Source organism: Hyla sarda, unplaced genomic scaffold, assembly GCF_029499605.1.
Source record: "Hyla sarda isolate aHylSar1 unplaced genomic scaffold, aHylSar1.hap1 scaffold_236, whole genome shotgun sequence".
Lineage (NCBI taxonomy): Eukaryota > Metazoa > Chordata > Amphibia > Anura > Hylidae > Hyla > Hyla sarda.
In genome coordinates this window covers 154,086-178,713 of record NW_026609043.1, presented here as the reverse complement: position 1 = coordinate 178,713, position 24,628 = coordinate 154,086, and the positions used below count along the sequence as shown (strand labels likewise).

At 44.1% G+C, this 24,628-nt stretch overlaps 1 protein-coding gene across 3 annotated transcripts in view; it reads left to right on the top strand.

Annotated features, from left to right (window-relative positions):
* The window catches only part of VPS28 (VPS28 subunit of ESCRT-I), a 140,712-nt gene that overhangs the window by 21,030 nt on the left and 95,054 nt on the right, over positions 1-24,628 (top strand). The window contains exons 2-3 of one of the 3 annotated variants that reach the window (XM_056553103.1): positions 6,834-6,880; positions 13,965-13,993. The exons of 1 other annotated variant lie outside the window; for it this stretch is intronic. In XM_056553103.1, the coding sequence (XP_056409078.1) occupies positions 6,844-6,880; positions 13,965-13,993 (66 nt within the window). In that variant the 5' untranslated portion in view covers positions 6,834-6,843. The remainder of the gene's footprint in view (positions 1-6,833; positions 6,881-13,964; positions 13,994-24,628) is intronic. One more of the 3 variants, XM_056553104.1, reaches the window with a different exon arrangement.

Here is a 24,628-nt window from a genome sequence, read left to right as displayed (position 1 = left end):
CTAGTTTCCAAAATGGTATGCCATGTGGGTTTTTTTTTTTTTTTTTTGCTGTCCTGGCACCATAGGGGCTTCCTAAATGCGGCATGCCCCCAGAGCAAAATTTCCTTCAAAAAAGCCAAATGTGACTCCTTCTCTTCTGAGACCTGTAGTGCACCAGCAGAGCACTTTTCACCCCCATATGGGGTGTTTTATGAATCAGGAGAAATTGGGCTTCAAATTTTGGGGGGTATTTTCTGCTTTAACCCTTTGTAAAAATGTAAATTTTTTGGGAAACCAAGCATTTTAGGTAAAATGTTTTTTGTTTTTTTTACATATGCAAAAGTCGTGAATCACCTGTAGGGTATTAAGGTTCACTTTACCCCTTGTTATGTTCCCCGAGGGGTCTAGTTTCCAAAATGGTATGCCATGTGGGGTTTTTTGCTGTTCTGGCACCATAGGGGCTTCCTAAATGTGACATGCCCCCCAAAAACCATTTGTCGCTCCTTCCCTTCTGAGCCCTCTACTGCGCCCGCCGAACACTTTATATAGACATATGAGGTATGTGCTTACTCGAGAAAAATTGGGTTTCAAATACAAATAAAAATTTTCTCCTTTTTACCCCTTGCAAAAATTCAAAAATTGGGTCTACAAGAACATGCGAGTGTAAAAAATGAAGATTGTGAATTTTCTCCATCACTTTGCTTCTATTCCTGTGAAACACCTAAAGGGTTAAAACGCTGACTGAATGTCATTTTGAATACTTTGGGGGGTGCAGTTTTTATAATGGGGTCTTTTATGGGGTATTTCTAATATGAAGACCCTTCAAATCCACTTCAAACCTGAACTGGTCCCTGAAAAAAAGCGAGTTTCAAAATTTTGTGAAAAATTTGAAAATTGCTGCTGAACTTTGAAGCCTCTGATGTCTCCAAAAGTAAAAACTCATCAATTTTATGATGCAAACATAAAGTAGACATATTGCATATGTGAATAAAATTTTATTTTAATTTTAATATCCATTTTCCTTACAAGCAGAGAGCTTCAAAGTTAGAAAAATGCAAAATTTTCTAATTTTTCATCAAATTTTGGGATTTTTCACCAAGAAAGGATGCAAGTTACCACAAAAATTTACCACTATGTTAAAGTAGAATATGTCACGAAAAAACAATCTCGGAATCAGATTGATAACTAAAAGCATTCCAGTGTTATTAATGTTTAAAGTGACAGTGGTCAGTCCTTAAGGGGTTAAAGAGAAGAAGGGTGAGTGACGGTTTTTCTTCATTATCCTTGGATTGAGACGTTTAATTTACAAATCCGTTTAACTTTCTGGAGCCAGTTGATATAAATATATATAATTTTTTTTTCCTGGAATACCCCTTTAAGGAAATCATCACATAATCATTTCATCTACTTACATTCATCCGGGATATCCTCATCCAGCCATATACATTTATCCACGGGGCCATTGGTTAGTCCAGTGCGCCGGCGCATTCCCAACATCTGGCTGATTATTTTCCATCCAGCCGGACCAGAGTCTTCTTTCTGCGCCACCATCCAACATAAATGACATAAATCAGGTTTTACTATATACAGTTTTATGGTAGTAATCATTTTATTTAGTATTTTATATTTTTATCTTTCTGCCAATGTCTGTATGTTTTATGGTGTTATTTTAACTTTGTCAATACTTGTCTATTGGTTCCGGTTCGACTGGTTCAGTTATCGAACCCGGAAGGAATCTTGTCTGATGTTACAAAACTACACGTGTTTTTTAGTCCACCATTGCCTGACGAAGAGCCCGGTCCGGGCTAGAAACGCTCTTGTTAATTTTGGATTGCATCTTTTTAATAAAGTCCATGTATGAAGCCCAGAGGGCTGCACCCCTATTGATGTTACATTTTTAAGGTTATCCTGACCTGCCTCCACCCCTGTGAGTGTATAGGGAGAGGTATTAGCAGTAGAGGGAGGTGCTCATAGGTGTATAGGGAGAAGTATTAGCAGTAGAGGGAGGTGCTCATAGGTGTATAGGGAGAAGTATTAGCAGTAGAGGGAGGTGCTCATAGGTGTATAGGGAGAAGTATTAGCAGTAGAGGGAGGTGCTCATAGGTGTATAGGGAGAAGTATTAGCAGTAGAGGGAGGTGCTCATAGGTGTATAGGGAGAAGTATTAGCAGTAGAGGGAGGTGCTCATAGGTGTATAGGGAGAAGTATTAGCAGTAGAGGGAGGTGCTCATAGGTGTATAGGGAGAAGTATTAGCAGTAGAGGGAGGTGCTCATAGGTGTATAGGGAGAAGTATTAGCAGTAGAGGGAGGTGCTCATAGGTGTATAGGGAGAAGTATTAGCAGTAGAGGGAGGTGCTCATAGGTGTATAGGGAGAGGTATTTGCAATAGAGGGAGGTGCTCATAGGGGTATAGGGAGAAGTATTAGCAGTAGAGGGAGGTGCTCATAGGTGTATAGGGAGAAGTATTAGCAGTAGAGGGAGGTGCTCATAGGTGTATAGGGAGAGGTATTTGCAATAAAGGGAGGTGCTTATGGGTGTATAGAGAGAGGTATTAGCAGTAGAGAGAGGTGCTCATAGGTGTATAGGGAGAGGTATTTGCAATAGAGGGAGGTGCTTATGGGTGTATAGGGAGAGGTATTACCCTCCTCCTTTCATGTAGTGTGCTCCTCTATCCTCTTCCTCCTGTATAATCCTTCTCCTCCTCTATCTTCCTCCTGTTGTGACTTTTCCCTACTTATCCTCCTCCTGTCCTGTAGTGTCCTCCTCTTCTCTCCTCATGTATTGTCCTCCTCCTCCTATTTTCTCTCCTCATGTATTCTCCTCCTCCTATCCTCATGTATTGTCCTCTTCCTCTTTTCTCTCCTCATAGGTGAGGTGCTCATAGGTGTATAGGGAGAAGTATTAGCAGTAGAGGGAGGTGCTCATAGGTGTATAGGGAGAGGTATTTGCAATAGAGGGAGGTGCTTATGGGTGTATAGAGAGAGGTATTAGCAGTAGAGGGAGGTGCTCATAGGTGTATAGGGAGAAGTATTAGCAGTAGAGGGAGGTGCTCATAGGTGTATAGGGAGAGGTATTTGCAATAGAGGGAGGTGCTTATAGGTGTATAGGGAGAGGTATTTGCAAAAGAGGGAGGTGCTTATGGGTGTATAGAGAGAGGTATTAGCAGTAGAGGGAGGTGCTCATAGGTGTATAGGGAGAAGTATTAGCAGTAGAGGGAGGTGCTCATAGGTGTATAGGGAGAGGTATTAGCAGTAGAGGGAGGTGCTCATAGGTGTATAGGGAGAGGTATTAGCAGTAGAGGGAGGTGCTCATAGGTGTATAGGGAGAGGTATTTGCAATAGAGGGAGGTGCTTATGGGTGTATAGAGAGAGGTATTACCCTCCTCCTTTCATGTAGTGTGCTCCTCTATCCTCTTCCTCCTGTATAATCCTTCTCCTCCTCTATCTTCCTCCTGTTGTGACTTTTCCCTACTTATCCTCCTCCTGTCCTGTAGTGTCCTCCTCTTCTCTCCTCATGTATTGTCCTCCTCCTCCTATTTTCTCTCCTCATGTATTCTCCTCCTCCTATCCTCATGTATTGTCCTCTTCCTCTTTTCTCTCCTCATGTATTCTCCTCCTCCTCCTATCCTCATGTATTCTCCTCATGTCCTATATTGTCCTCTTCCTATCCTCATGTATTCTCCTCCTCCTGTCCTGTAGTGTCCTCCTCCTCCTCCTCATTTATTATCCTACTCCTGTCCTTAGTGTCCTCCTCCTCTTCTCTCCTAATATATTATCCTCCTCCTTCCTGTAGTGTCCTCCTCCTCTCCTAATGTATTATCCTCCTCCTGTCCTGTAGTGTCCTCCTCCTCTCCTCATGTATTATCCTCCTGTCCTGTAGTGTCCTCCTCCACTCCTCATGTAGTGTCCTCCTCCTCTCCTCATGTAGTGTCCTCCTCCTCTCCTCATGTAGTGTCCTCCTCCTCTCCTCATGTAGTGTCCTCCTCCTCTCCTCATTTAGTGTCCTCCTCCTCTCCTCATGTATTATCCTCCTCCTCCTCATTTATTATCCTCCTCCTGTCCTTAGTGTCCTCCTCCTCTTCTCTCCTCATGTATTATCCTCCTTCCTGTCCTGTAGTGTCCTCCTCCTCTCCTCATGTATTATCCTCCTCCTGTTCTGTAGTGTCCTCCTCCTCTCCTCATGTATTATCCTCCTCCTCTCCTCATGTAGTGTCCTCCTCCTCTCCTCATGTAGTGTCCTCCTCCTCTCCTCATGTAGTGTCCTCCTCTCCTCATGTATTATCCTCCTCCTCTCCTCATGTATTATCCTCCTCCTCTCCTCATGTATAATCCTCCTCCTGTCCTGTAGTGTCCTCCTCCTCTCCTCATGTATTATCCTCCTCCTGTCCTGTAGTGTCCTCCTCCTCTCCTCCTGTATTATCCTCCTCCTGTCCTGTAGTGTCCTCCTCCTCTCCTCATGTATTCTCCTCCTCCTGTCCTGTAGTGTCCTCCTCCTCTCCTCATGTATTATCCTCCTCCTGTCCTGTATTATCCTCCTCCTGTCCTGTAGTGTCCTCCTCCTCTCCTCATGTATTCTCCTCCTCCTGTCCTGTAGTGTCCTCCTCCTCTCCTCATGTATTCTCCTCCTCCTGTCCTGTAGTGTCCTCCTCCTCCTCTCCTCATTTATTATTCTCCTCCTGTCCTTAGTGTCCTCCTCCTCTTCTCTCCTCATGTATTATCCCCCTCCTCCCCAGGTATTCTCCTCCTCCTGTCCTGTAGTGTTCTCCTCCTTTCCTCAGGTAGTGTTCTCCTCCTTTCCTCAGGTAGTGTCCTCCTCCTCTCCTCATGTAGTGTCCTGCTCCTCTCCTCATGTATTATCCTCCTCCTCTCCTCATGTATTATCCTCCTCCTCCTCTCCTCATGTAGTGTCCTCCTCCTCTCCTCATGTAGTGTCCTCCTCCTCCTCTCATGTAGTGTCCTCCTCCTCTCCTCATGTAGTGTCCTCCTCCTCTCCTCATGTATTATCCTCCTCCTCCTCTCCTCATGTAGTGTCCTCCTCCTCTCCTCATGTAGTGTCCTCCTCCTCTCCTCATGTAGTGTCCTCCTCCTCTCCTCATGTAGTGTCCTCCTCCTCTCCTCATGTAGTGTCCTCCTCCGCTTCTCATGTAATGTCCTCCTCCTCTCCTCATGTAGTGTCCTCCTTCTCTCCTCATGTAGTGTCCTCCTCCTGTCCTGTAGTGTCCTCCTCCTCTCCTCATGTAGTGTCCTGCTCCTCTCCTCATGTAGTGTCCTGCTCCTCTCCTCATGTATTATCCTCCTCCTCTCCTCATGTATTATCCTCCTCCTCCTCTCCTCATGTAGTGTCCTCCTCCTCTCCTCATGTAGTGTCCTCCTCCTCCTCTCATGTAGTGTCCTCCTCCTCCTCTCATGTAGTGTCCTCCTCCTCCTCTCATGTAGTGTCCTCCTCCTCTCCTCATGTAGTGTCCTCCTCCTCTCCTCATGTAGTGTCCTCCTCCTCTCCTCATGTAGTGTCCTCCTCCTCTCCTCATGTATTATCCTCCTCCTCCTCTCCTCATGTAGTGTCCTCCTCCTCTCCTCATGTAGTGTCCTCCTCCTCTCCTCATGTAGTGTCCTCCTCCGCTTCTCATGTAGTGTCCTCCTCCTCTCCTCATGTAGTGTCCTCCTTCTCTCCTCATGTAGTGTCCTCCTCCTGTCCTGTAGTGTCCTCCTCCTCTCCTCATGTAGTGTCCTCCTCCTCTCCTCATGTAGTGTCCTCCTCCTCTCCTCATGTAGTGTCCTCCTCCTCTCCTCATGTAGTGTCCTCCTCCTCTCCTCATGTAGTGTCCTCCTCTCCTCATGTAGTGTCCTCCTCCTCCTCTCCTCATGTAGTGTCCTCCTCTCCTCATGTAGTGTCCTCCTCCTCTCCTCATGTATTATCCTCCTCCTCTCCTCATGTAGTGTCCTCCTCCTCCTCTCCTCATGTAGTGTCCTCCTCCTCTCCTCATGTATTATCCTCCTCCTCTCCTCATGTAGTGTCCTCCTCCTCCTCTCCTCATGTAGTGTCCTCCTCTCCTCATGTAGTGTCCTCCTCCTCTCCTCATGTAGTGTCCTCCTCCTCTCCTCATGTATTATCCTCCTCCTCTCCTCATGTAGTGTCCTCCTCCTCCTCTCCTCATGTAGTGTCCTCCTCTCCTCATGTAGTGTCCTCCTCCTCCTCTCCTCATGTAGTGTCCTCCTCCTCTCCTCATGTAGTGACCTCCTCCTCTCCTCATGTAGTGTCCTCCTCTCCTCATGTAGTGTCCTCCTCCTCTCCTCATGTAGTGTCCTCCTCCTCCTCTCCTCATGTAGTGTCCTCCTCCTCCTCTCCTCATGTAGTGTCCTCCTCCTCCTCTCCTCATGTAGTGTCCTCCTCCTCCTCTCCTCATGTAGTGTCCTCCTCCTCCTCTCCTCATGTAGTGTCCTCCTCCTCCTCTCCTCATGTAGTGACCTCCTCCTCCTCTCCTCATGTAGTGACCTCCTCCTCTCCTCATGTAGTGTCCTCCTCTCCTCATGTAGTGTCCTCCTCCTCCTCTCCTCATGTATTATCCTCCTCCTCTCCTCATGTAGTGTCCTCCTCCTCTCCTCATGTAGTGTCCTCCTCCTCCTCTCCTCATGTAGTGTCCTCCTCCTCCTCTCCTCATGTAGTGTCCTCCTCTCCTCATGTAGTGTCCTCCTCCTCTCCTCATGTATTATCCTCCTCCTCTCCTCATGTAGTGTCCTCCTCCTCTCCTCATGTAGTGTCCTCCTCCTCCTCTCCTCATGTAGTGTCCTCCTCCTCTCCTCATGTAGTGTCCTCCTCCTCCTCTATTAACCCCTGGTTCTTGGCTTTCTAATGCAGATTTTCCATTATGTTCCATGGGATCCCAGCGCAGCCGCCGGTCGGAGGTGAGTTGCTCTTAATAAGTATTTGATGGGTGATGGGAAGTTCCTCATGCAGGGTTGTGGACATTTTAAATAAAACTACTTGTCCAAGGTGCTAAAACGGAGCACAATCTACTTGTCCCTCATGACGATCCACGTGTCCTGGTACACAAAATTATTGGAACCAAAATAGTCTGTAAATAAGGTCTTTATTAGTTTATTTCGTTTTTGCGCTTTCTCCTCCGCGTCCTATAATAGCCCAAACTCTTAATTTTCCATCTACATTGCCATATTAGGTGTTTTTTGCGGCACTGATTGTACTTTGTAATGACACCTTTCATTTTTCCATAACATATGCTCCAAAATAAAAAAAAATATTATTTGTGATGTGAAATAATTTTGCATTTTTTTATCAACGCCATTTACCTTGTGGTCAAACTTGTTATTTGATACTTTAAACCGGCCGGATTACAATACCAGATTTGTTTGGTTTCCATCATTTTTTACCAATTAAAAAAAAGTCTAAACTTTTTAGAATTTATTATAAATTGCCATTTTCTGATACCTATAACATTTTAATTCCCCCCCCCCCCCCCCCCCCCCACGTCTCTACGACAGCACCCATGAGATTATCTCCTCCTCCTGATTGGGACAGGAGTTCCCCACCCCTTCCTGCCCACACCAGGGTTTTTTCCTGTCCCTGTCAGGGAAGGAGCTGAGAGGTGCAGGGGGGTATTTTGCTCTCCTGCATGAAGAAAATTGAAGGTCCTTACCAGGGCCTTGTAGACTCGGGGTGCTGGCACAGAACACCCCCTGTCTTTTTCTCCCCCTTGGTCCGGTCCACTTATAGGTCCGCTCCGGGAGCCTGGAGGCAGAGAGAACGCCGCGGGAACACTGTGTGTGTGGGATCTGACGGCGCGGTGTTCTTGCGGCGGTCTCTGATCGTTGCCTCGCGCGAGCGCTTCTTACTTTGCTTTCCGGCCGGGATGCTGGCGTCTGACGTCCCTTCCGGCCACGCTGAGGCGGGGAATTTGAATCTGGAGACCGGCTTTGTATCTATAAGAAGCCCCTCTCCCAGATGGAAGCTGCTCTACCTGATTCCAGCGTTGGATATTACAAGGCTTCATCATGAGCTCATCTGCAAAGCTTCCAGATCCTCCAGTGATCCCAGGATCCGTGAGTACTGAGGGCCTATGGGTTCGCCCTGGCCTATCTTCATTGCATGGTGTTTTATCCTTCTCTTCCTTGTATTTGCAGGGAGACAAGGACTCTGCAGGTTCTTCGGTTAGACTGAAAAAATCAAAACCTAAGAACTGTGTTATTTGCTATAAGGAGTTTCCTGAATCTGCTTCTAAACCTCTGTGTAAATCATGTATTGCATCAGTAGGAAAAGATGACTCTCCAACTCTTATGGAAGAAATGAAATCCATGATTCATTCCAAGATACCCTCTGCATTGGCCTCTTTTACACCTGTTACCCCTGTGGCATCCACTACTTTGGTTAATGTCTCGGCTGTAAAGAAGACTAGAACGGTGTCTTTTTCGGATTCGCCAGAATTGGAAGAAGGAGAATATGTGGAAAATCCTCATGAAGAGGAAGATTCTTGTTTAATTCTGATGATATAGAATCCTTAATTAAGTCCGTCCGTACTACCTTGAAATTAGAGGAAGTTCAGGAGACTAAGTCCATCCAGGATGAGCTTTTTGGAGGCCTAGGAGACAGGAAACTTTCCCTGTTCATACAGATTTGCATAAAATTATTAAAGATGAATGGGCAAAGCCAGAAAAGAATGCCTTTATTCCTAGGGGTCTAAAAAGGCGATATCCCTTTGATGTTACAGACTCTACTACCTGGGACACGATACCATTAGTAGATATCCCAGTTGCTAAGGTTGCAAAGCGTACCTCTCTGCCTTTAGAGGATGCTACACAACTTAAAGGGGTTATTCAGGAAAAAACTTTTTTTTATATATATCAACTGGCTCCAGAAAGTTAAACAGATTTGTAAATGACTTCTATTAAAAAATCTTAATCCTTTCAGTACTTATGAGCTTCTCAAGTTAAGGTTGTTCTTTTCTGTCTAAGTGCTCTCTGATGACACGCGTCTCAGGAACCGCCCAGTTTGGAAGAGGTTTGCTATGAGGATTTGCTTCTAAACTGGGCGGTGCCCAAGACATGTGTCATCAGAGAGCACTTAAACAGAAAAGAACAACCTTAACTTCAGAAGCTCATAAGTACTGAAAGGATTATGATTTTTTAATAGAAGTAATTTACAAATCTGTTTAACTTTCTGGAGCCAGTTGATATATATATAAAAAAAAGTTTTTTCCTGGATAACCCCTTTAAAGATCCAATGGATAGAAAGGCAGAGAGTTTGCTTAAAAAGACCTGGGAGGCTGCTTATTCACTATTAAGGCCTAGTATAGCCTCTACCTGCGTAGCCAGGACTTTAGGAGTTTGGTTAGACCAGTTGGAATACCACCTCCAGTCTGATACCCCTAAGGACCAGATTTTGGAATCCTTACCTCTGCTTAGGATGGCATAACATTTTTTTTATCAGATGCCTCTGCAGAATCAGTAAAACTTGCTTCTCGTACTGCAGTTTTGTCGATTACCACTAGGCGTGTACTGTGGTGCAATCTTGGTCGGAAGACATGACTTCAAAAAGTAAACTCTGCTCCCTTCCTTTCCATGGAAAATTTTTGTTTGGTCCAGAGTTGGATTCTATTCTGGAAAAAGCAGCAGACAATAAAAAAGGATAGCCCTTAGATAAGGTCCAACCTAAAAAGTCTCCTTTTCGTCTTTTTTCCTAGTCAGACCAATCTTTCAGAGGAGGTAAAGGGAAAACAGGACGTTGGTCTTATAGGAAGGGAGGTAGGGGTAGAAATATCTTTACTAACCCCGGTCAGTCCTCTTCCAACCCTAAGCAATGACGCCAAGCCAGTGGGGGGCAAGGCTTTCCCATTTTACCCCAGTTTGGGAGTCACTAACTCCCAATCCCTGGATAGTAGAGATAATATATCGGGGCCTCCGGATCGAATTGTCATCACCTATCCCTCCAAGGTATGTTGTTACTCAGCAGAGTAAAAAAAACAGAAATTGGTTCTCAAGGGCGTTCAGGACCTTCTCACCCTGGGTGCTATCCAGGAGGTTCCTCTCGTTCAGAGGGGCCCAGGTCTTTATTCTTCCCTGTTTTTGGTTTCCAAACCAAACGGGAAGTTCCGTACAATTATAAACCTGAAACCCCTGAACAAATTTGTGGTTTACAAAAAATTCAAGATGGAAACTGTGAAGTCTGCAGTTCAGTTAATAAAGGAGGGGGCAGTGATGGCGAATATCGATCTTCGCGATGCATATTTCCACATTCCCATCCATTCAAATTCCCAAAAATATTTGAGATTTACCATCCAGTGGGGGTCCAGGGTCTGCCACTTTCCGTTTGTCTGTCTCCCGTTCGGCCTGTCTTCTGCGCCTCGAATTTTCACCAAGGTCTTAGCAGAGGTGGTTGCCCTTCTCAGGAAGGAGTCTATTCTAATTATTCCTTATCCGGACGACATACTGATAGTGGCGGACTCAGTTCCTCAATTGGAACTTCATTTACAGAAAACAATACTTGTTCTCCAGAAGTTGGGTTGGATCCTAAATCTAGACAAATCAGATCTTATTCCCAGTCAGAGGAACATTTTCAAAGGTACCCTTTTAGATTCAAGGATCCAGACCTCTTTTCTTCCGGATTCCAAAAGGGTATTACTGCAGGCATTAGTCTCCAGGTTTGTAAGCCTCCATTCCTGTACAATCAGGACAGCAATGTCCACTCTGGGTCATATGACATCATGCATCCAGTCAGTAGCTCGGGCTCAGTTTCACTCAAGGCCTCTACAAAAGTGGATCCTAACCATTTGGGAAAATTTAGAGAAGGGGGTAGGTTGGTTTCAGACAAACCAGTTACTTATAACAACGGATGCCAGTGTAGGGGGATGGGGTGCCCACTCAGAGACTTGAGTAGTCCAAGGGAAGTGGGATCCCTAGACAGCAAGAAAATCTTGCAACTTCAGAGAGCTACTGGCAATATGGATGACAAGAGTTGGAGGAGATCTGCAAGAATCGCCATATCCTCGTTTACTCGGACAACATGACTGCAGTGGCCTTTATAAAGTGTCAAGGAGGTCCAAGGTACACAGCTCTCCAGTCAATTTCGCATCAAATATTTTCTTGGGTAGAAAACAAGGTGCTTCTATCTCAGCAGTCCATCTCAAAGGGGTCTGGAACTTGGAGGCGGACTTCCTGAGCAGACACATATTAGACCCAGGGGAATGGTCTCTAGCTCCGTGGGAATTCAGGATGATTATGGAGAGATGGGGGTTCCTCAAATAGATCTGTTTGCAACCAGGAGAAATCACAAGGTGGATCTATTCTATTCCCTAAATCCAAGGGACTCTCCGCTAGCAGTAGATGCATTAGCTCAGGATTGGACATTCAGTATGGGATACGCATTTCCTCCCCTGCCGCTAATATCTCGGGTCCTTCAGAAGCTAATGAACTACCATTGCATTCTAATCCTAGTAGCTCCATACTGGCAAAAGAGGAGCTGGTTCTCTCTATTAAAGACTCTGGCTGTAGGGGATCCCATCTGCCTTCCTCTTCAAAAGGATCTGCTGTCCCAGGGACAATCCTTTCATCGTCAGATCAAAAACCTCAGCTTGACAGCATGGAAATGGAAAAGTCCCTTCTGCTGAAGGAAGGTTTCTCCGAAAAGGTAGTAAATACCCTTCTATCTAGCCGTAAAGATACTACCTCTAGAATCTATTCTAAAACCTGGAAGAAATGTATCTCTTGGTGTGGGGATTCTTTTTCTATCAACACTCCGGTGATTCCTAAAATTCTAGACTTCCTTCAGCAGGGATTTGATTTAGGTCTTTCCCCTAGTACCCTCAAAGTACAGGTTTCTGCTGTCTATCATGTAAAATTGTCTGATCACATGTGGATTTCAAGGTTTATTAAAGCGTCCAGCAGACTCAGACCTAAGACTTAAATATCTGTCCTCAGTGGAATTTAAATACAGTTCTAGCGGCTCTTCCTCTGGATCCCTTTGAGCCTCTGTTCTATTTCTGAAAAATTTTTGACTCTCAAAGCTATATTTTTAATCGCCATCACTACAGCTAGGAGAGTAGGTGAAATTCAGGCTCTTTCTATCCGAGAGCCTTATATCAGAATTTTGGTTGACAAAATAATTTTTAAGCTTGATCCTAACTTCCTCCCTAAAGTTTTCTCTACCTTTCATAGATCACAGGATATTGTGGTTCCATCCTTCTGTTCTAATCCGAAAAATGACTTAGAAAAATCATATAGTCTTTTGAATGTTAGAAGAGCTGTCCTCATCTACATCGAAAGAACTAGTCAATGGAGGAAGGATGACAATCTGTTTATTCAGTTTGCTGGCCCTAATAGAGGCAAGAAAGCCTCTAGGAGTTCTACAGCCAGATGGATTAAGACGGCAATTTCAGAGGCTTATGTGGCCAGAGGTAAAGTCTTCCTATACAATTGAAGGCCCATTCTACTAGAGCAATTTCCTCATCATGGGCAGAGAGAGCCGGAGCTTCTGTAGAGTAGATTTGCAAAGCTTCCACTTGGAAAAACCTTCATACTTTTTCCTGACATTATAGAGTTCACATCTTGTCTTCTGAGGATATGGCCTTTGGACGTAAAGTTCTCAGTGCTGTAGTCCCTCCCTAATAAATTCTTTGGTATTTCTCATGGGTGCTGTCGTGGAGACGTGGGGGGAAATGGTGAATTATACTCACCGATAATTCCTTTTCTGGAAGTCTCCACGACAGCACCAATACATCCCACCCTTTGGTTTTTTATTATAGTGTTTTTGGTGCACTTTTTTCCTTTCCTTCGGTGTTCTTTATAAATACACTGGTGTGGACAGGAAGGGGTGGAGAATTTAACCTCTCAGTGTTTTTTCCTGTCCCAATCAGGAGGAGGAGATAATCTCATGGGTGCTGTCGTGGAGACTTCCAGAAAAGGAATTATTGGTGAGTATAATTCAATATTTTGCTGTATGAGGGAACATTTTTTTGTGCCATAATCTGCTGTTTGTATCGGTACCATTTTGGTATGGATGGGACTTTTTTATCACTTTTTTACTTTATTTTTTCCGTTATGAAAAAAACGAAATTCTAAGTTTGGTATTTTTTTTACATTAACGCCATTGAGTGTACGGGATACTTAATGTTATAATTTAATAGTTCGGACAATTACGCATTTGCCAATACCAAAATGTTTTTTTTTTAAAATTATTTTTACATGTTTTTTATATGAAATATGGGGAAAAGGGGGGGGGGGGGTAGGGAAGGGTGATGTGATTTTTTTTATATGGAAGGGGTTAATGTATGTATGTGTGTGTGAACTTTAATTTATTTACACTTTATTGGTCCTTTAGGGGACTTTGAGAAGGAATCCTTAGATTCCTCATACAGATCAATAGATTCCATAGAACTCCATTGATCTGTGTGATCTGTGCTCATTTGGTTGAGCCTGCTCAAGGCTACCTCCATAGTGGAGGGGCGATCCATTCCACTAGACCACCAGGGATTGTGATAAGATCCCTTTAGATCACCTCTGTCAGCTTTCATTGTGGACGGGCTATTATCGGCGCCTCCAGCTACAGTCATCAGCTGGTGTCTCTGGGTATGGAGCAGGCACGAGTCAGGAGCCCGCTCCATACACCATGAGCGCCGCGGTCTTAAAATTAGAGGTCCGGTGTGAAGTGCATACCTCGTCCGTTCTGCACCTCATCGGGCCTGCTTGCCTGATGCAGGGCTAAACGCATTAAAAATGTACCTGCCCAGCGCCCAGAACTGCATGTCCGGGGCGTCGGGCAATAGGATTTAAACATCCCTGTCATGTGGGATGTAAGGCACCCCATAGTCACTGACTACCCTTCACATTCCCTCTAAAGGCTGTAATGATTCTTCTCCAGGTGATGGTGTCTTCTTTGTTTGATGACATGTCGAGGGGGTGTCGGGATAATGGATTACTTTTATACTTATTGTATATTACTTATTATATTATTGATTGTCAATTCTCTCATTTTTCTTCTCAGCACCTGGAAATAAACCAGAGTTATATGAGGTAACAGTGATGGGCAGGATGGGCCCTTCATCTCTCCTGGGGATGGGTAATGGGCTCCCCCATATTATTCTATTAGTGTACAGTGATGTGTCCTGGAGATGGGTTATGGGCTCCCCCATGTTATTCTATTAGTGTACAGTGATGTGTCCTGGAGATGGGTTATGGGCTCCCCCATATTATTATTATATAGTGATGTGCCCTGGGGATGGGTTATAGGCTCCTCCATCTTATTAGTGTACAGTGTTGCGTGTTGGAGATGGGTTATGGGCTCCCCCATGTTATTCTATTAGTGTACAGTGATGTTCCCTGGGATGGGTTATGGGCTCCTCGATGTTATTAGTATATAGTGATTTGCCCTGGGGATGGAGTATGGGCTCCTCCATCTTATTAGTGTACAATGTTGTGTGTTGGAGATGGGTTATGGGTTCCTAAATGATATTGATGTGTCCTGGGGATGGGTTATGGGCTCCTCCATGTTATTAGTATATAGTGATGTGCCCTGGGGATGGGGTTATGGGCTCCTCCATCTTATTAGTGTACAGTGTTGTGTGGTGGAGATGGGTTATGGGCTCCCCCATGTTATTCTATTAGTATACAGTGATGTGCCCTGGGGATGGGTTATGGGCTCCTCCATGTTAGTCTGTTAGTATACAGTGATGTGTCCTGGGGATGGGTTATGGGCTCCCCATTGTTATTCTATTTGTATAAAGTGATATGCCCTGGGGATGGGTTATGGGCTCCTCCATGTTATTAGTATACAGTGATGTGTCCTAGGGATGGGTTATGGACTCGCCCATGTTATACAGTGATGTGTCCTAGGGGCGGGTTATGGACTCCCCCATGTTATTTGTATACAGTGATGTTCCTGGGGTTGGGTTATGGGCTCCCCCATGTTATTCTATTAGTATACAGTGATGTGTCCTAGGGAGGGGTTATGGACTCCCCTATTTAATTCTATTAGTTTACAGTGATGTGTCCATGAGAGGGGTTATAGGCTCCCCCGTGTTATTAGTATACAGTGATGTGTCCTGGGGGTGGATTATGGGCTCCTCCATGTAATTAGTGTACAGTGATGTGTCCTGGAGATGGGTTATAGGCTCCCCCATGTTATTCTATTGGTGTACAGTGATGTGTCCTGGAGATGGATTATAGGCTCCCCCATGTTTTCCTATTAGTGTACCGTGATGTCACCTGGGGTCAGGTTATAGACTCCTCCATGTTATTCTACAGGGTGGGCCATTTATATGGATACACCTTAATAAAATGGGAATGGTTGGTGATATTAACTTCCTGTTTGTGGCACATTAGCATATGTGAGGGGGGAAACTTTTCAAGATGGGTGGTGACCATGGCTGCCATTTTGAATCCAACTTTTGTTTTTTCAATAGGAAGAGGGTCATGTGACACATCAAACTTATTGGGAATTTCAGAAGAAAAACAATGATGTTCTTGGTTTTAACATAACTTTATTCTTTCATGAGTTATTTACAAGTTTCTGACCACTTATAAAATGTGTTCAATGTGCTGGATTGTCAATGCCCCCTCTTCTCTATATACTGCTATATAGTACTATATACACCGCAGGAGAAATGCTAGCACAGGCTTCCAGTATCCGTATACACTACTATATACTACTATATACACCGCAGGAGAAATGCTAGCACAGGCTTCCAGTATCCGTATACACTGCTATATACTACTATATACACCGCAGGAGAAATGCTATCACAGGCTTCCAGTATCCGTATACACTACTATATACTACTATATACACCGCAGGAGAAATGCTAGCACAGGCTTCCAGTATCCGTATACACTGCTATATACTACTATATACACCGCAGGAGAAATGCTAGCACAGGCTTCCAGTATCCGTATACACTGCTATATACTACTATATACACCGCAGGAGAAATGCTACCACAGGCTTCCAGTATCCGTATACACTGCTATATACTACTGTATACACCGCAGGAGAAATGCTAGCACAGGCTTCCAGTATCTGTATACACTGCTATATACTACTATATACACCGCAGGAGAAATGCTAGCACAGGCTTCCAGTATCCGTATACACTGCTATATACTACTATATACACCGCAGGAGAAATGCTACCACAGGCTTCCAGTATCCGTATACACTGCTATATACTACTGTATACACCGCAGGAGAAATGCTAGCAGTATCCGTAGTTTCAGGGGCTGCAGAATGGGCAAAACAAAAATGTGAACAGGACCCTCCAGTTTACGCAGAAGATTTTGTTCAGTGATGATGAAACTTTTATGTGAATGGTGAAGTTACCAAACAAAACCAGCGCTATTGGTCTGACACTAACCACATTGGATAGATCCCTCCAAGACTGTGGGAACACAAACATTGATGGTATGGTATATGGGGTACAAAGATAGTGGGGCCATTCTTCACCAATGGAAACCTCAAGGCCACTGGATATGTGAAATTGCTCCATGATGATGATGTTTCCCTCTTTATGCACTGAAGCTGCACGTTCCCTGAGTTTTTCCAGCAAGATGGTGACCACCACATTATGGGTGTCAGGTCCGAGCATTCCTAGATGAACAGTTTCCTGGAAAGTGGATTGGTCCTCGTGGGCCAGTTGAATGGCCCCCAAGGTCTCCAGATCTGACCCCCTTACACTTTTATCTTTGGGGTCATCTGAAGGCAATTGTCTATGCTGTGAAGATATGAGATGTGCAGCACCTGAAACTACGGATCCTGGAAGCCTGTGCCAGCATTTCTCCTGTGGTGTATATAGTAGTATATAGCAGTGTATACTGGAAGCCTGTGCTAGCATTTCTCCTGCGGTGTATATAGTAGTATATAGCAGTGTATACTGGAAGCCTGTGCTAGCATTTCTCCTGCGGTGTATATAGTAGTATATACAGATACTGGAAGCCTGTGCTAGCATTTCTCCTGCGGTGTATATAGTAGTGTATACAGATACTGAAGCCTGTGCTAGCATTTCTCCTGCGGTGTATATAGTAGTATATAGCAGTGTATACGGATACTGGAAGCCTGTGCTAGCATTTCTCCTGCGGTGTATATAGTAGTATATACAGATACTGGAAGCCTGTGCTAGCATTTCTCCTGCGGTGTATATAGTAGTATATAGCAGTGTATACGGATACTGGAAGCCTGTGATAGCATTTCTCCTGTGGTGTATATAGTAGTATATAGCAGTGTATATGGATACTGGAAGCCTGTGCTAGCATTTCTCCTGCGGTGTATATAGTAGTATATAGCAGTGTATACGGATACTGGAAGCCTGTGGTAGCATTTCTCCTGCGGTGTATATAGTAGTATATAGCAGTGTATACGGATACTGGAAGCCTGTGCTAGCATTTCTCCTGCGGTGTATATAGTAGTATATAGCAGTGTATATGGATACTGGAAGCCTGTGCTAGCATTTCTCCTGCGGTGTATATAGTAGTATATAGCAGTGTATACGGATACTGGAAGCCTGTGCTAGCATTTCTCCTGCAGTGTATATAGTAGTATATAGCAGTGTATACGGATACTGGAAGCCTGTGCTAGCATTTCTCCTGCGGTGTATATAGTAGTATATAGCAGTGTATACGGATACTGGAAGCCTGTGCTAGCATTTCTCCTGCGGTGTATATAGTAGTATATAGCAGTGTATACTGGAGGCCTGTGCTAGCATTTCTCCTGCGGTGTATATAGTAGTATATAGCAGTGTATACGGATAATACAGGAAGCCTGTGCTAGCATTTCTCCTGCGGTGTATATAGTAGTATATAGCAGTGTATACGGATACTGGAAGCCTGTGCTAGCATTTCTCCTGCAGTGTATATAGCAGTGTATACGGATACTGGAACCCTGTGCTAGCATTTCTCCTGCGGTGTATATAGTAGTATATAGCAGTGTATACGGATACTGGAAGCCTGTGCTAGCATTTCTCCTGCAGTGTATATAGCAGTGTATACGGATACTGGAACCCTGTGCTAGCATTTCTCCTGGGGTGTATATAGTAGTATATAGCAGTGTATACGGATACTGGAAGCCTGTGCTAGCATTTCTCCTGCGGTGTATATAGTAGTATATAGCAGTGTATACGGATACTGGAAGCCTGTGCTAGCATTTCTCCTGCGGTGTATATAGTAGTATATAGCAGTGTATACTGGAAGCCTGTGCTAGCATTTCTCCTGCGGTGTATATAGTAGTATATAGCAGTGTATATGGATACTGGAAGCCTGTGCTAGCATTTCTCCTGCGGTGTATATAGTAGTATATAGCAGTGTATACGGATACAGGAAGCCTGTGCTAGTATTTCTCCTGCGGTGTATATAGTAGTATATAGCAGTGTATACGGATACTGGAAGCCTGTGCTAGCATTTCTCCTGCGGTGTATATAGTAGTATATAGCAGTGTATACAGATACAGGAAGCCTGTGCTAGTATTTCTCCTGCGGTGTATATAGTAGTATATAGCAGTGTATACGGATACTGGAAGCCTGTGCTAGCATTTCTCCTGCGGTGTATATAGTAGTATATAGCAGTGTATACGGATACAGGAAGCCTGTGCTAGTATTTCTCCTGCGGTGTATATAGTAGTATATAGCAGTGTATACGGATACTGGAAGCCTGTGCTAGCATTTCTCCTGCGGTGTATATAGTAGTATATAGCAGTGTATACGGATACAGGAAGCCTGTGCTAGTATTTCTCCTGCGGTGTATATAGTAGTATATACGGATACTGGAAGCCTGTGCTAGCATTTCTCCTGCGGTGTATATAGTAGTATATAGCAGTGTATACTGGAAGCCTGTGCTAGCATTTCTCCTGCAGTGTATATAGTAGTATATAGCAGTGTATACGGATACTGGAAGCCTGTGCTAGCATTTCTCCTGCGGTGTATATAGTAGTATATAGTAGTGTATACAGATACTGGAAGCCTGTGCTAGCATTTCTCCTGTGGTGTATATAGTAGTATATAGCAGTGTATACGGATACTGGAAGCCTGTGCTAGCATTTCTCCTGCAGTGTATATAGCAGTGTATACGGATACTGGAAGCCTGTGCTAGCATTTCTCCTGCGGTGTATATAGTAGTATATAGCAGTGTATACGGATACTGGAAGCCTGTGCTAGCATTTCTCCTGCGGTGTATATAGTAGTATATAGCAGTGTATACTGGAAGCCTGTGCTAGCATTTCTCCTGCGGTGTATATAGTAGTATATAGCAGTGTATATGGATACTGGAAGCCTGTGCTAGCATTTCTCCTGCGGTGTATATAGTAGTATATGTATACGGATACTGGAAGCCTGTGCTAGCATTTCTCCTGCGGTGTATATAGTAGTATATAGCAGTGTATACGGATACTGGAAGCCTGTGCTAGCATTTCTCCTGCGGTGTATATAGTAGTATATAGTAGTGTATACAGATACTGGAAGCCTGTGCTAGCATTTCTCCTGCAGTGTATATAGTAGTATATAGCAGTGTATACGGATACTGGAAGCCTGCGCTAGCATTTCTCCTGCAGTGTATATAGTAGTATATAGCAGTGTATACAGATACTGGAAGCCTGTGCTGGCATTTCTCCTGCAGTGTATATAGCAGTATATAGTAGTGTATACGGATACTGGAAGCCTGTGCTAGCATTTCTCCTGCGGTGTATATAGTAGTATATAGCAGTGTATACGGATACTGGAAGCCTGCGCTAGCATTTCTCCTGCGGTGTATATAGTAGTATATAGCAGTGTATACGGATACTGGAAGCCTGCGCTAGCATTTCTCCTGCAGTGTATATAGTAGTATATAGCAGTGTATACGGATACTGGAAGCCTGTGCTGGCATTTCTCCTGCAGTGTATATAGTAGTATATAGCAGTGTATACGGATACTGGAAGCCTGTGCTAGCATTTCTCCTGCGGAGTATATAGCAGTGTATACGGATACTGGAAGCCTGTGCTAGCATTTCTCCTCCGGAGTATATAGCAGTGTATACGGATACTGGAAGCCTGCGCTAGCATTTCTCCTGCGGTGTATATAGTAGTATATACAGATACTGGAAGCCTGTGCTGGCATTTCTCCTCCGGTGTGTATATAGCAGTATATAGCAGTGTATACGGATACTGGAAGCCTGTGCTAGCATTTCTCCTGCGGTGTATATAGTAGTATATAGCAGTGTATACGGATACTGGAAGCCTGTGCTAGCATTGCTCCTGCGGTGTATATAGCAGTGTGTGTATATAGCAGTGTATACGGATACTGGAAGCCTGTGCTAGCATTTTTCCTGCGGTGTATATAGTAGTATATAGTAGTGTATACAGATACTGGAAGCCTGTGCTAGCATTTCTCCTGCGGTGTATATAGTAGTATATAGCAGTGTATACGGATACTGGAAGCCTGTGCTAGCATTTCTCCTGCAGTGTATATAGTAGTATATAGCAGTGTATACGGATAATGGAAGCCTGTGCTAGCATTTCTCCTGCGGTGTATATAGTAGTATATAGCAGTGTATACGGATACTGGAAGCCTGTGCTAGCATTTCTCCTGCGGTGTATATAGTAGTATATAGTAGTGTATACAGATACTGGAAGCCTGTGCTAGCATTTCTCCTGCAGTGTATATAGTAGTATATAGCAGTGTATACGGATACTGGAAGCCTGTACTAGCATTTCTCCTGCAGTGTATATAGTAGTATATAGCAGTGTATACGGATACTGGAAGCCTGTGCTAGCATTTCTCCTGCAGTGTATATAGTAGTATATAGCAGTGTATACTGGAAGCCTGTGCTAGCATTTCTCCTGCGGTGTATATAGTAGTATATAGCAGTGTATACGGATACTGGAAGCCTTGCTAGCATTTCTCCTGCGGTGTATATAGTAGTATATAGCAGTGTATACTGGGAGCCTGTGCTAGCATTTCTCCTGCGGTGTATATAGTAGTATATAGTAGTGTATACAGATACTGGAAGCCTGTGCTAGCATTTCTCCTGCGGTGTATATAGTAGTATATAGCAGTGTATACGGATACAGGAAGCCTGTGCTAGCATTTCTCCTGCGGTGTATATAGTAGTATATAGCAGTGTATATGGATACTGGAAGCCTGTGCTAGCATTTCTCCTGCAGTGTATATAGCAGTGTATACGGATGCTGGAAGCCTGCGCTAGCATTTCTCCTGCGGTGTATATAGTAGTATATAGCAGTGTATACGGATACTGGAAGCCTGTGCTAGCATTTCTCCTGCGGTGTATATAGTAGTATATAGCAGTGTATACGGATACTGGAAGCCTGTGCTAGCATTTCTCCTGCAGTGTATATAGTAGTATATAGCAGTGTATACGGATACTGGAAGCCTGTGCTAGCATTTCTCCTGCGGTGTATATAGTAGTAGATAGCAGTGTATACGGATACTGGAAGCCTGTGCTAGCATTTTTCCTGCGGTTTATATAGTAGTATATAGTAGTGTATACAGATACTGGAAGCCTGTGCTAGCATTTCTCCTGCAGTGTATATAGTAGTATATAGCAGTGTATACGGATACTGGAAGCCTGTGCTAGCATTTCTCCTGCAGTGTATATAGTAGTATATAGCAGTGTATACGGATACTGGAAGCCTGTGCTAGCATTTCTCCTGCAGTGTATATAGTAGTATATAGCAGTGTATACTGGAAGCCTGTGCTAGCATTTCTCCTGCAGTGTATATAGTAGTATATAGCAGTGTATACGGATACTGGAAGCCTGTGCTAGCATTTCTCCTGTGGTGTATATAGTAGTATATAGCAGTGTATACGGATACTGGAAGCCTGCGCTAGCATTTCTCCTGCAGTGTATATAGTAGTATATAGCAGTGTATACAGATACTGGAAGCCTGTGCTGGCATTTCTCCTGCAGTGTATATAGCAGTATATAGTAGTGTATACGGATACTGGAAGCCTGTGCTAGCATTTCTCCTGCGGTGTATATAGTAGTATATAGCAGTGTATACGGATACTGGAAGCCTGCGCTAGCATTTCTCCTGCGGTGTATATAGTAGTATATAGCAGTGTATACGGATACTGGAAGCCTGCGCTAGCATTTCTCCTGCAGTGTATATAGTAGTATATAGCAGTGTATACGGATACTGGAAGCCTGTGCTGGCATTTCTCCTGCAGTGTATATAGTAGTATATAGCAGTGTATACGGATACTGGAAGCCTGTGCTAGCATTTCTCCTCCGGAGTATATAGCAGTGTATACGGATACTGGAAGCCTGTGCTGGCATTTCTCCTCCGGTGTGTATATAGCAGTATATAGCAGTGTATACGGATACTGGAAGCCTGTGCTAGCATTTCTCCTGCGGTGTATATAGTAGTATATAGCAGTGTATACGGATACTGGAAGCCTGTGCTAGCATTGCTCCTGCGGTGTATATAGCAGTGTGTGTATATAGCAGTGTATACGGATACTGGAAGCCTGTGCTAGCATTTTTCCTGCGGTGTATATAGTAGTGTATACAGATACTGGAAGCCTGTGCTAGCATTTCTCCTGCGGTGTATATAGTAGTATATAGCAGTGTATACGGATACTGGAAGCCTGTGCTAGCATTTCTCCTGCAGTGTATATAGTAGTATATAGCAGTGTATACGGATAATGGAAGCCTGTGCTAGCATTTCTCCTGCGGTGTATATAGTAGTATATAGCAGTGTATACGGATACTGGAAGCCTGTGCTAGCATTTCTCCTGCAGTGTATATAGTAGTATATAGCAGTGTATACGGATACTGGAAGCCTGTGCTAGCATTTCTCCTGCGGTGTATATAGTAGTATATAGTAGTGTATACAGATACTGGAAGCCTGTGCTAGCATTTCTCCTGCAGTGTATATAGTAGTATATAGCAGTGTATACGGATACTGGAAGTCTGTGCTAGCATTTCTCCTGCAGTGTATATAGTAGTATATAGCAGTGTATACGGATACTGGAAGCCTGTGCTAGCATTTCTCCTGCAGTGTATATAGTAGTATATAGCAGTGTATACTGGAAGCCTGTGCTAGCATTTCTCCTGCGGTGTATATAGTAGTATATAGCAGTGTATACTGGGAGCCTGTGCTAGCATTTCTCCTGCGGTGTATATAGTAGTATATAGTAGTGTATACAGATACTGGAAGCCTGTGCTAGCATTTCTCCTGCGGTGTATATAGTAGTATATAGCAGTGTATACGGATACAGGAAGCCTGTGCTAGCATTTCTCCTGCGGTGTATATAGTAGTATATAGCAGTGTATATGGTAGGGATGTAAGAAAAAATCGATAATCGCGATTTTTCATTTGCCGATACAGAATCGATTCAAAATATTTTTGAATCGATTCTTTTAGGGATGTGGAATTTTTAATAAAACGCACTTTTCTTACCTGCCAACGAGCCCGCGGAGCTCCGGTAAAGGTGTTGGGTCCCCGGGCTGTATTCTTCTTACTTCCTGTTAGTCCGGCACGTCACATGGAGCTTCAGCCTATCACCAGCCGCAGCGATGTCCCGCCTCCGCTGGTGATAGGCTGAAGCTCCATGTGACGTGCCGGACTAACAGGAAGTAAGAAGAATACAGCCCGGGGACCGAACACCTTTACCGGAGCTCCGCGGGCTCGTTGGCAGGTAAGAAAAGTGCGTTTTATTTTATTTTGCAGCCCGGACGGGATAACATAAAAAAAAGTGTGCACCGGAGTACTAGATCGCCGCTGTCAAAGCTGACAGCGGCGTCTATTGGGATCTATGAATGCTCCCAGGTGGGCGATATATCGCGATGTATCGTCACCTAGACGGTATCGCGATATATCGCGATATATCGAATCGCCACACTGGTATCGCGATTCGAATCGAATCGCCAAATTCTTGGCGATTCACACCCCTAGTATATGGATACTGGAAGCCTGTGCTAGCATTTCTCCTGCAGTGTATATAGTAGTATATAGCAGTGTATACGGATACTGGAAGCCTGTGCTAGCATTTCTCCTGCGGTGTATATAGTAGTATATAGCAGTGTATATGGATACTGGAAGCCTGTGCTAGCATTTCTCCTGCGGTGTATATAGTATTATATAGCAGTGTATACGGATACTGGAAGCCTGTGCTAGCATTTCTCCTGCAGTGTATATAGCAGTGTATACGGATACTGGAAGCCTGTGCTAGCATTTCTCCTGCGGTGTATATAGTAGTATATAGCAGTGTATACGGATACTGGAAGCCTGTGCTAGCATTTCTCCTGCGGTGTATATAGTAGTATATAGCAGTGTATACGGATACTGGAAGCCTGTGCTAGCATTTCTCCTGCGGTGTATATAGTAGTATATAGCAGTGTATACGGATTCTGGAAGCCTGTGCTAGCATTTCTCCTGCGGTGTATATAGTAGTATATAGCAGTGTATATGGATACTGGAAGCCTGTGCTAGCATTTCTCCTGCGGTGTATATAGTATTATATAGCAGTGTATACGGATACTGGAAGCCTGTGCTAGCATTTCTCCTGCGGTGTATATAGTAGTATATAGCAGTGTATACGGATACTGGAAGCCTGTGCTAGCATTTCTCCTGCGGTGTATATAGTAGTATATAGCAGTGTATACGGATACTGGAAGCCTGTGCTAGCATTTCTCCTGCGGTGTATATAGTAGTATATAGCAGTGAATACA